General features: G+C 40.2%; 1 protein-coding gene across 1 annotated transcript in view; it reads left to right on the top strand.

Moving 5' to 3' along the window:
* LOC137311236 (soluble guanylate cyclase 88E-like) overlaps positions 1 to 13,155 on the top strand; it is a gene marked incomplete at both ends in the record, with an annotated part of 310,114 nt that overhangs the window by 243,389 nt on the left and 53,570 nt on the right. The window contains one exon of the mRNA XM_067978554.1: positions 6,602 to 6,691. Within this exon, the coding sequence (XP_067834655.1) occupies positions 6,602 to 6,691 (90 nt within the window). The remainder of the gene's footprint in view (positions 1 to 6,601; positions 6,692 to 13,155) is intronic.

Raw genomic sequence — 13,155 nt, forward strand, 5'->3', positions numbered from 1 at the left:
CCTCTGTTACTGTATTCTACAGTGATGTGTTCCTCTGTTACTGTATTCTACAGTGATGTGTTCCTCTGTTACTATATTCTACAGTGATGTGTTCCTCTGTTACTGTATTCTACAGTGATGTGTTCCTCTCTTACTGTAATCTAAAGTGATGTGTTCCTCTGTTACTGTATTCTACAGTGATGTGTTCCCCTGTTACTGTATTCTTCAGTGATGTGTTCCTCTGTTACTGTATTCTACAGTGATGTGTTCCCCTGTTACTGTATTCTACAGTGATGTGTTCCTCTGTTACTGTATTCTACAGTGATCTGTTCCTCTGTTACTGTATTCTACAGTGATGTGTTCCCCTGTTACTGTATTCTACAGTGATGTGTTCCTCTGTTACTGTATTCTGCAGTGATGTGTTCCTCTGTTATTTTATTCTACAGTGATGTGCTCCTCTGTTACTGTATTCTACAGTGATCTGTTCCTCTGTTACTGTATTCTACAGTGATGTGTTCCCCTGTTACTGTATTCTACAGTGATGTGTTCCTCTGTTACTGTATTCTGCAGTGATGTGTTCCTCTGTTACTGTATTCTACAGTGATGTGTTCCTCTGTTACTGTATTCTACAGTGATGTGTTCCTCTGTTATTTTATTCTACAGTGATGTGCTCCTCTGTTACTGTATTCTACAGTGATCTGTTCCTCTGTTACTGTATTCTACAGTGATGTGTTCCCCTGTTACTGTATTCTGCAGTGATGTGTTCCTCTGTTACTGTATTCTACAGTGATGTGTTCCTCTGTTATTTTATTCTACAGTGATGTGCTCCTCTGTTACTGTATTCTACAGTGATCTGTTCCTCTGTTACTGTATTCTGCAATGATGTGTTCCTCTGTTACTCTATTCTACAGTGCTGTGTTCCTCTGTTACTGTATTCTACAGTGATGTGTTCCTCTGTTACTGTATTCTACAGTGATGTGTTCCTCTGTTACTGTATTCTACAGTGATGTGTTCCACTGTTCCTGTATTCTACAGTGATGCGTTCCTCTGTTACTGTATTCTACAGTGATGTGTTCCTCTGTTACTGTATTCTACAGTGATGTGTTCCACTGTTACTGTATTCGACAGTGATGTGTTCCTCTGTTACTGTATTCTAAAGTGATGTGTTCCTCTGTGACTGTATTCTACAGTGATGTGTTCCTCTCTTACTGTATTCTACAGTGATGTGTTGCTCTGTTACTGTATTCTACAGTGATGTGTTCCTTTGTTACTGTATTCTACAGTGATGTGTTCCTCTGTTACTGTATTCTACAGTGATGTGTTCCTCTGTTACTGTATTCTAAAGTGATGTGTTCCTCTGTTACTGTATTCTACAGTGATGTGTTCCTCTGTTACTGTATTCTACAGTGATGTGTTCCTCTGTTACTGTATTCTACAGTGATGTGTTCCTCTGTTACTGTATTCTACAGTGATGTGTTCCTCTGTTACTGTATTCTACAGTGATGTGTTCCTCTCTTACTGTAATCTAAAGTGATGTGTTCCTCTGTTACTGTATTCTACAGTGATGTGTTCCCCTGTTACTGTATTCTACAGTGATGTGTTCCTCTGTTACTGTATTCTACAGTGATGTGTTCCTCTGTTACTGTATTCTAAAGTGATGTGTTCCTCTGTTACTGTATTCTACAGTGATGTGTTCCTCTGTTGCTGTATTCTACAGTGATGTGTTCCTCTGTTACTGTATTCTACAGTGATGTGTTCCTCTGTTACTGTATTCTACAGTGATCTGTTCCTCTGTTACTGTATTCTACAGTGATGTGTTCCCCTGTTACTGTATTCTACAGTGATGTGTTCCTCTGTTACTGTATTCTGCAGTGATGTGTTCCTCTGTTATTTTATTCTACAGTGATGTGCTCCTCTGTTACTGTATTCTACAGTGATCTGTTCCTCTGTTACTGTATTCTACAGTGATGTGTTCCCCTGTTACTGTATTCTACTGTGATGTGTTCCTCTGTTACTGTATTCTGCAGTGATGTGTTCCTCTGTTACTGTATTCTACAGTGATGTGTTCCTCTGTTACTGTATTCTACAGTGATGTGTTCCTCTGTTATTTTATTCTACAGTGATGTGCTCCTCTGTTACTGTATTCTACAGTGATCTGTTCCTCTGTTACTGTATTCTACAGTGATGTGTTCCCCTGTTACTGTATTCTGCAGTGATGTGTTCCTCTGTTACTGTATTCTACAGTGATGTGTTCCTCTGTTATTTTATTCTACAGTGATGTGCTCCTCTGTTACTGTATTCTACAGTGATCTGTTCCTCTGTTACTGTATTCTGCAATGATGTGTTCCTCTGTTACTCTATTCTACAGTGCTGTGTTCCTCTGTTACTGTATTCTACAGTGATGTGTTCCTCTGTTACTGTATTCTACAGTGATCTGTTCCTCTGTTACTGTATTCTACAGTGATGTGTTCCACTGTTCCTGTATTCTACAGTGATGCGTTCCTCTGTTACTGTATTCTACAGTGATGTGTTCCTCTGTTACTGTATTCTACAGTGATGTGTTCCACTGTTACTGTATTCTACAGTGATGTGTTCCTCTGTTACTGTATTCTAAAGTGATGTGTTCCTCTGTGACTGTATTCTACAGTGACGTGTTCCTCTCTTACTGTATTCTACAGTGATGTGTTGCTCTGTTACTGTATTCTACAGTGATGTGTTCCTCTGTTACTGTATTCTACAGTGATGTGTTCCTCTGTTACTGTATTCTACAGTGATGTGTTCCTCTGTTACTGTATTCTAAAGTGATGTGTTCCTCTGTTACTGTATTCTACAGTGATGTGTTCCTCTGTTACTGTATTCTACAGTGATGTGTTCCTCTGTTACTGTATTCTACAGTGATGTGTTCCTCTGTTACTGTATTCTACAGTGATGTGTTCCTCTGTTACTGTATTCTACAGTGATGTGTTCCTCTCTTACTGTAATCTAAAGTGATGTGTTCCTCTGTTACTGTATTCTACAGTGATGTGTTCCCCTGTTACTGTATTCTACAGTGATGTGTTCCTCTGTTACTGTATTCTACAGTGATGTGTTCCTCTGTTACTGTATTCTACAGTGATGTGTTCCTCTGTTACTGTATTCTAAAGTGATGTGTTCCTCTGTTACTGTATTCTACAGTGATGTGTTCCTCTGTTACTGTATTCTACAGTGATGTGTTCCTCTGTTACTGTATTCTACAGTGATGTGTTCCTCTGTTACTGTATTCTACAGTGATGTGTTCCTCTCTTACTGTAATCTAAAGTGATGTGTTCCTCTGTTACTGTATTCTACAGTGATGTGTTCCCCTGTTACTGTATTCTAAAGTGATGTGTTCCTCTGTTACTGTATTCTACAGTGATGTGTTCCTCTGTTACTGTATTCTACAGTGATGTGTTCCTCTGTTACTGTATTCTAAAGTGATGTGTTCCTCTGTTACTGTATTCCACAGTGATGTGTTCCTCTGTTACTGTATTCTACAGTGATGTGTTCCTCTGTTACTGTATTCTACAGTGATGTGTTCCTCCGTTACTGTATTCTACAGTGATGTGTTCCTCTGTTACTGTATTCTACAGTGATGTGTTCCTCTGTTACTGTATTCTACAGTGATGTGTTCCTCTCTTACTGTATTCTACAGTGATGTGTTCCTCTGTTACTGTATTCTACAGTGATGTGTTCCTCTGTTACTGTATTCTGCAGTGATGTGTTCCTCTGTTACTGTATTCTACAGTGATGTGTTCCTCTGTTACTGTATACTACAGTGATGTGTTCCTCTGTTACTGTATTCTACAGTGATGTGTTCCTCTGTTACTGTATTCTTCAGTGATGTGTTCCTCTGTTACTGTATTCTACAGTGATGTGTTCCTCTGTTACTGTATTCTAAAGTGATGTGTTCCTCTGTTACTGTATTCTGCAGTGATGTGTTCCCCTGTTACTGTATTCTACAGTGATGTGTTCCTCTGTTACTGTATTCTAAAGTGATGTTTTCCTCTGTTACTGTATTCTACAGTGATGTGTTCCTCTGTTACTGTATTCTGCAGTGATGTGTTCCCCTGTTACTGTATTCTACAGTGATGTGTTCCCCTGTTACTGTATTCTAAAGTGATGTGTTCCTCTGTTACTGTATTCTACAGTGATGTGTTCCTCTGTTACTGTATACTACAGTGATGTGTTCCTCTGTTACTGTATTCTACAGTGATGTGTTCCTCTGTTACTGTATTCTTCAGTGATGTGTTCCTCTGTTACTGTATTCTAAAGTGATGTGTTCCTCTGTTACTGTATTCTGCAGTGATGTGTTCCCCTGTTACTGTATTCTACAGTGATGTGTTCCTCTGTTACTGTATTCTACAGTGATGTGTTCCCCTGTTACTGTATTCTAAAGTGATGTGTTCCTCTGTTACTGTATTCTACAGTGATGTGTTCCTCTGTTACTGTATTCTACAGTGATGTGTTCCTCTGTTACTGTATTCTAAAGTGATGTGTTCCTCTGTTACTGTATTCTTCAGTGATGTGTTCCTCTGTTACTGTATTCTACAGTGATGTGTTCCTCTGTTACTGTATTCTACAGTGATGTGTTCCTCTGTTACTGTATTCTTCAGTGATGTGTTCCTCTGTTACTGTATTCTACAGTGATGTGTTCCTCTGTTACTGTATTCTACAGTGATGTCTTCCTCTGTTACTGTATTCTACAGTGATGTGTTCCTCTGTTACTGTATTCTACAGTGATGTGTTCCCCTGTTACTGTATTCTGCAGTGATGTGTTCCTCTGTTACTGTATTCTAAAGTGATGTGTACCTCTGTTACTGTATTCTACAGTGATGTGTTCCTCTGTTACTGTATTCTACAGTGATGTGTTCCTCTGTTACTGTATTCTTCAGTGATGTGTTCCTCTGTTACTGTATTCTACAGTGATGTGTTCCTGTGTTACTGTATTCTACAGTGATGTGTTCCTCTGTTACTGTATTCTACAGTGATGTGTTCCTCTGTTACTGTATTCTACAGTGATGTGTTCCTGTGTTACTGTATTCTACAGTGATGTGTTCCTCTGTTACTGTATTCTACAGTGATGTGTTCCTCTGTTACTGTATTCTACAGTGATGTGTTCCTCTGTTACTGTATTCTACAGTGATGTGTTCCCCTGTTACTGTATTCTAAAGTGATGTGTTCCTCTGTTACTGTATTCTACAGTGATGTGTTCCTCTGTTACTGTATTCTACAGTGATGTGTTCCTCTGTTACTGTATTCTTCAGTTATGTGTTCCTCTGTTACTGTATTCTACAGTGATGTCTTCCTCTGTTACTGTATTCTACAGTGATGTGTTCCCCTGTTACTGTATTCTACAGTGATGTCTTCCTCTGTTACTGTATTCTACAATGATGTGTTCCCCTGTTACTGTATTCTACAGTGATGTGTTCCCCTGTTACTGTATTCTACAGTGATGTCTTCCTCTGTTACTGTATTCTACAGTGATGTGTTCCTCTGTTACTGTATTCTACAGTGATGTCTTCCTCTGTTACTGTATTCTTCAGTGATGTGTTCCTCTGTTACTGTATTCTACAGTGATGTGTTCCTCTGTTACTGTATTCTACAGTGATGTGTTCTTCTGTTATTTTAATCTAAAGTGATGTGTTCCTCTGTTACTGTATTCTACAATGATGTGTTCCTCTGTTACTGTATTCTACAGTGATGTGTTCCCCTGTTACTGTATTCTACAGTGATGTGTTCTTCTGTTACTGTATTCTACAGTGATGTCTTCCTCTGTTACTGTATTCTTCAGTGATGTGTTCCCCTGTTACTGTATTCTACAGTGATGTGTTCCCCTGTTACTGTATTCTACTGTGATGTGTTCCCCTGTTACTGTATTCTACAGTGATGTGTTCCTCTGTTACTGTATTCTACAGTGATGTGTTCCCCTGTTACTGTATTCTACAGTGATGTGTTCCTCTGTTACTGTATTCTACAGTGATGTGTTCCCCTGTTACTGTATTCTGCAGTGATGTCTTCCTCTGTTACTGTATTCTACAGTGATGTGTTCCCCTGTTACTGTATTCTACAGTGATGTGTTCCTCTGTTACTGTATTCTACAGTGATGTCTTCCTCTGTTACTGTATTCTGCAGTGATGTGTTCCCCTGTTACTGTATTCTACAGTGATGTGTTCCCCTGTTACTCTATTCTACAGTGATGTGTTCCCCTGTTACTGTATTCTGCAGTGATGTGTTCCCCTGTTACTGTATTCTACAGTGATGTGTTCCTCTGTTACTCTATTCTACAGTGATGTGTTCCTCTGTTACTCTATTCTACAGTGATGTGTTCCCCTGTTACTGTATTCTACAGTGATGTGTTCCTCTGTTACTGTATTCTTCAGTGATGTGTTCCCCTGTTACTGTATTCTACAGTGATGTGTTCCTCTGTTACTGTATTCTACAGTGATGTGTTGCTCTGTTACTGTATTCTTCAGTGATGTGTTCCTCTGTTACTGTATTCTACAGTGATGTGTTGCTTTATTCTGACTGTCCTCTCTTGCTGGTGCTTTAGATGTTGCTGCATTCCTTTATCATTTCTTCAAGTAAACCTGATTTCTTTTCTCAGGAGATGCACATACAGTTGAGTGGCGCCACATATGAGCATCTTCGAGACAGCCCTTTCATTTTTGAGCGACGTGGAACAATCACCATCAAGGTAGAGTCCTGACAGCCTCCGCAGTCCTTGAGCTGTGAAGGAATCACCCTGGATGTGTACAGTCTGTGTGTGAGACACTGTATTGCACAGTCTGTGTGTGAGACACTGCAATGTACAGTCTGTGTTTCACACTGTAAGGTACAGTCTCTGTGTGTGACATGGTAATGTACAGTCTGTGTGAGACTTTAATGTTCAGTCTATGTGTGAAACTGTAAAGTACAGTCTATGTGTGTGACACTGTAATGTACAGTCTATGTGTGAGACACTGTAATGTACAGTCTGTGTGTGATACTGTAATGTACAATCTGAGTGTGAGACACTTTAATGTTCAGTCTGTGTATGACACCATTATGTACAGTCTGTGTGTGTGACATTCTAATGTACAATGTGTGTGTGACACTGTAAGGTACAGTCTTGGTGTGTAACAGAATAATGTACAGTCTGTGTGTGTGATACCATTATGTACAGTCTGTGTGTGAGACACTGTAATGTACAGTCTGTGTGTGTGACACTGTTATGTACAGTCTGTGTGTGACGCTGTAGTGTACAGCCTTTGAAAGAGACACTGAAATCTACAGTCTGTGAATGAGACATTGTGATGTACAGTCTGTGTATGACACTGTAATGTACAGTCTATGTGTGAGAAACTGTAATGTACAGTCTGTGTGTGATATTGTAATGTACAATCTGAGTGTGAGACACTGTAATGTACAGTCTGTGTATGACACTGTAATTTACAGTCTGTGTGAGACACTGTAATATACAGTCTGTATGACTCTGTAATGTACAGTCTGTGTGAGACACTGTAATGTACAGTCTCTGTGTGAAACACTGTAATGTACAGTCTGTGTGTGAGACACTGTAGTGTACAGTCTGAGTGTGACGCTGTAATGTACAGTCTGTGTGTGAGACACTGTAGTGTACAGTCTGTGTATGACACTGTAATGTACAGTCTGTGTGTGAGACACTGTCGTGTACATTCTGTGTGTGAGACATTGTAATGTACAGTCTATGTGTGAAACACTGTAATGTACAGTCTGTGTGTGAGACACTGTAGTGTACAGTCTGTGTGTGAGACACTGTAGTGTACAGTCTGTGTATGACATTGTAATGTACAGTCTGTGTGTGAAACACTGTAATGTTCAGTCTGTGTGTGAGACACTGTAGTGTACAGTCTGGTTATGATACTGTAATGTACAGTCTGTGTGTGAGACACTGTAATGTACAGTCTGTGTGTGACACTGTAATGCACAGTCTGTGTGCGACACTCTAATATACTGTAATGTACAGTCTGTGTGTGAGACACTGTAATGTACAGTTTGTGTGTGAGACACTGTAATGTGCAATCTGTGTGTGACACTGTAATGCAGTCTGTGTGTGAGACACTGTAATGTAAACTATGTTTGAGTCACTGTAATGTACAGTCTATGTGTGAGACACTGTAGTGTACAGTCTGTGTGTGACACTGTAATGTACAGTCTGTGTGTGAGACACTGCAATGTACAGTCTGCGTGTGACACTATAATGTACAGTCTGTGTGAGACACTGTAATGTACAGTCTGTGTGAAACACTGTAATGTACAGTATATGTGTGAGACACTGTAGTGTACAGTCTGTGTGTGCGACACTCTAATCAACTGTAATATACGGTCTGTGTGATGCTGTAAAGTACAGTCTGTGTGTGACACTGTAATGTACAGTTTGTGTGTGAGACATTGTAATGTGCAGTCTGTGTGTGAGACACTCTAATCTACAGTCTGTGTGTGAGACCGTGTAATGTACAGTATGTTTGAGTCACTGTAATGTACAGTCTGTGAGATATTGTAATGTACAGTCTGTGTGACACTGTAATGTACAGTCTCTGTATGACACTGTAATGTACAGTCTGTGTGAGACACTGTAATGTACAGTCTGTGTATGACACTGTAATGTACAGTCTCTGTGTGAAACACTGTATTGTACAGTCTGCGTATGACACTGTAATGTACAGTCTGTGTGTGAAACACTGTAATGTACAGTCTTTGTGTGTGACTCCGCAATGTACAGTCTGTGTGAGACACTGTAATGTACAGTCTGTGTATGACACTGTAATGTACAGTCTCTGTGTGAAACACTGTATTGTACAGTCTGTGTATGACACTGTAATGTACAGTCTGTGTGTGAAACACTGTAATGTACAGTCTGTGTGTGAGACACTGTAGTGTACAGTCTGGTTATGACACTGTAATGTACAGTCTGTGTGTGAGACACTGTAATGTACAGTCTGTGTGTGACACTTTAATGCACAGTTTGTGTGTGAGACACTGTAATGTGCAATCTGTGTGTGACACTGTAATGTAATCTGTGTGTGAGACACTGTAGTGTACAGTCTGTGTGTGCGACACTCTAATCTACTGTAATATACGGTCTGTGTGATGCTGTAAAGTACAGTCTGTGTGTGACACTGTAATGTACAGTTTGTGTGTGAGACATTGTAATGTGCAGTCTGTGTGTGAGACACTCTAATCTACAGTCTGTGTGTGAGACCGTGTAATGTACAGTATGTTTGAGTCACTGTAATGTACAGTCTGTGAGATATTGTAATGTGCAGTCTGTGTGACACTGTAATGTACAGTCTGTGTATGACACTGTAATGTACAGTCTGTGTGAGACACTGTAATGTACAGTCTTTGTGTGTGACTCCGCAATGTACAGTCTGTGTGAGACACTGTAATGTACAGTCTGTGTATGACACTGTAATGTACAGTCTCTGTGTGAAACACTGTATTGTACAGTCTGTGTATGACACTGTAATGTACAGTCTGTGTGTGAAACACTGTAATGTACAGTCTGTGTGTGAGACACTGTAGTGTACAGTCTGGTTATGACACTGTAATGTACAGTCTGTGTGTGAGACACTGTAATGTACAGTCTGTGTGTGACACTTTAATGCACAGTTTGTGTGTGAGACACTGTAATGTGCAATCTGTGTGTGACACTGTAATGTAGTCTGTGTGTGAGACACTGTAGTGTACAGTCTGGTTATGTCACTGTAATGTACAGTCTATGTGTGAGACACTGTAGTGTACAGTCTGTGTGTGACACTGTAATGTACAGTCTGTGTGTGACACTGTAATGTACAGTCTGTGTGTGACACTGTAATGTACAGTCTGTGTGTGAGACACTGCAATGTACAGTCTGTGTGTGAGACACTGTAGTGTACTGCAATGTACAGTCTGTGTGAGACACTGTAATGTACAGTCTGTGTGAAACACTGTAATGTACCGTATATGTGTGGGACACTGTAGTGTACAGTCTGTGTGTGCGACAGTCTAATCTACTGTCATTTACAGTCTGTGTGATACTGTAAAGTACAGTCTGTGTGTGACACTGTAATGTACAGTCTGTGTGTGCGACAGTCTAATCTACTGTAATTTACAGTCTGTGTGATACTGTAAAGTACAGTCTGTGTGTGACACTGTAATGTACAGTTTGTGTGTGAGACATTGTAATGTGCAGTCTGTGTGTGAGACACTCTAATGTACAGTCTGTGTGTGAGGCATAGTAATGTACAGTCTGTGTGTGAGGCATAGTAATGTACAGTCTGTGTTTGAGACACTAATGTACAGTCTGTGTGTGACACTAATGTACAGTCTGTGTGACACTGTAATGTACAGTCTGTATGTGTGACACTGTACTGTACAGTATGTGTGAGACACTGTAATGTACAGTCTGTGTATGAGACACTGTAATGTACAGTCCGTTTGTGAGACACTTTAATTTACAGTCTGTGTGTCACACTGTAATGTTCATTCTGTGTTAGACACTGTTATGTGCAGTCTTTGTGTGTGACATTGTAATGTACAGTTTTTCTGTGAGACAATGTAATGTACAGTCTGTGTGTGACACTAATGTACAGTCTGTGTGAGACTTTAATGTGCAGTCTGTGTGTGAAACTGTAATTTACAGTCTGTGTATGTCACACTGTAATGTACAGTCTGTGTGTGACACTGTAGTGTACAGCCTTTGAAAGAGACACTGAAATCTACAGTCTGTGAATGAGACATTGTAATGTACAGTCTGTGTGTGACAGTGTAATGTACAATCTGAGTGTGAGACACTGTAATGTTCAGTCTGTGTGTGACACCATTATGCACAGTCTATGTGTGTGACACTCTAATGTACAATGTGTGTGTGACACTGTAAGGTACAGTCTGTGTGTGTGACAGTATAAAGTACAGTCTGTGTGAGACACTGTTTTGTGCAGTCTGTGTTTGAGACACTAATGTACAGTCTGTGTGTGACACTAATGTACAGTCTGTGTGTGACACTGTAATATACAGTCTGTGTGTGGGACACTGTAATGTACACTATGTTTGAGTCACTGTAATGTACAGTCTATGTGTGAGACACGGTAGTGTACAGTCTGTGTGTGACACTGCAATGTACAGTCTGTGTGTGAGACACTGCAATGTACAGTCTGTGTGTGACACTGTAATGTACAGTCTGTGTGTGAGGCATAGTAATGTACAGTCTGTGTTTGAGACACTGTAATGTACAGTCTGAGTGTGACACAAATGTACAGTCTGTGTGTGACACTAATGTACAGTCTGTGTGTGACACTGTAATGTACAGTCTGTATGTGTGACACTGTACTGTACAGTATGTTTGAGACACTGTAATGTACAGTCTGTGTATGAGACACTGTAATGTACAGTCCGTTTGTGAGACACTTTAATTTACAGTCTGTGTGTGACACCATTATGCACAGTCTATGTGTGTGACACTCTAATGTACAATGTGTGTGTGACACTGTAAGGTACAGTCTGTGTGTGTGACAGTATAAAGTACAGTCTGTGTGAGACACTGTTATGTGCAGTCTGTGTTTGAGACACTGTAATGTACAGTCTGTGTGTGACACTAATGTACAGTCTGTGTGTGACACTGTAATATACAGTCTGTGTGTGAGACACTGTAATGTACACTATGTTTGAGTCACTGTAGTGTACAGTCTGTGTGTGGCACTGTAATGTACAGTCTGTGTGTGAGACACTGCAATGTACAGTCTGTGTGTGAGACACTCTAATGTACAGTCTGTGTGTGAGGCATAGTAATGTACAGTCTGTGTGTGAGGCATAGTAATGTACAGTCTGTGTTTGAGACACTAATGTACAGTCTGTGTGTGACACTAATGTACAGTCTGTGTGTGACACTGTAATGTACAGTCTGTATGTGTGACACTGTACTGCACAGTATGTGTGAGACACTGTAATGTACAGTCTGTGTATGAGACACTGTAATGTACAGTCCGTTTGTGAGACACTTTAATTTACAGTCTGTGTGTGACACCATTATGCACAGTCTATGTGTGTGACACTCTAATGTACAATGTGTGTGTGACACTGTAAGGTACAGTCTGTGTGTGTGACAGTATAAAGTACAGTCTGTGTGAGACACTGTTATGTGCAGTCTGTGTTTGAGACACTGTAATGTACAGTCTGTGTGTGACACTAATGTACAGTCTGTGTGTGACACTGTAATATACAGTCTGTGTGTGAGACACTGTAATGTACACTATGTTTGAGTCACTGTAGTGTACAGTCTGTGTGTGGCACTGTAATGTACAGTCTGTGTGTGAGACACTGCAATGTACAGTCTGTGTGTGAGACACTCTAATGTACAGTCTGTGTGTGAGGCATAGTAATGTACAGTCTGTGTGTGAGGCATAGTAATGTACAGTCTGTGTTTGAGACACTAATGTACAGTCTGTGTGTGACACTAATGTACAGTCTGTGTGTGACACTGTAATGTACAGTCTGTATGTGTGACACTGTACTGCACAGTATGTGTGAGACACTGTAATGTACAGTCTGTGTATGAGACACTGTAATGTACAGTCCGTTTGTGAGACACTTTAATTTACAGTCTGTGTGTCACACTGTAATGTTCATTCTGTGTTAGACACTTTTATGTGCAGTCTTTGTGTGTGACACTGTAATGTACAGTTTTTCTGTGAGACACTGTAATATACAGTCTGTGTGTGACACTGCAATGTACAGTCTGTGTGTGAGACACTGTAATGTACAGTCTGTGTGCAGAACACTGCAATGTACAGTCTGTGTGTGACACTAATGTACAGTCTGTGTGAGACTTTAATGTGCAGTCCGTGTGTGAAACTGTAATTTACAGTCTGTGTATGTCACACTGTAATGTACAGTCTGTGTGTGACACTGTAGTGTGCAGCCTTTGAAAGAGACACTGAAATCTACAGTCTGTGAATGAGACATTGTAATGTACAGTCTGTGTGTGAGACACTGTAATGTTCAGTCTGTGTGTGACACCATTATGCACAGTCTATGTGTGTGACACTCTAATGTACAATGTGTGTGTGACACTGTAAGGTACAGTCTGTGTGTGTGACAGTATAAAGTACAGTCTGTGTGAGACACTGTTATGTGCAATCTGTGTTTGAGACACTGTAATGT

The sequence above is a fragment of the Heptranchias perlo genome, unplaced genomic scaffold (genome assembly GCF_035084215.1).
Source record: "Heptranchias perlo isolate sHepPer1 unplaced genomic scaffold, sHepPer1.hap1 HAP1_SCAFFOLD_314, whole genome shotgun sequence".
Classification (NCBI taxonomy): Eukaryota; Metazoa; Chordata; class Chondrichthyes; order Hexanchiformes; family Hexanchidae; genus Heptranchias; species Heptranchias perlo.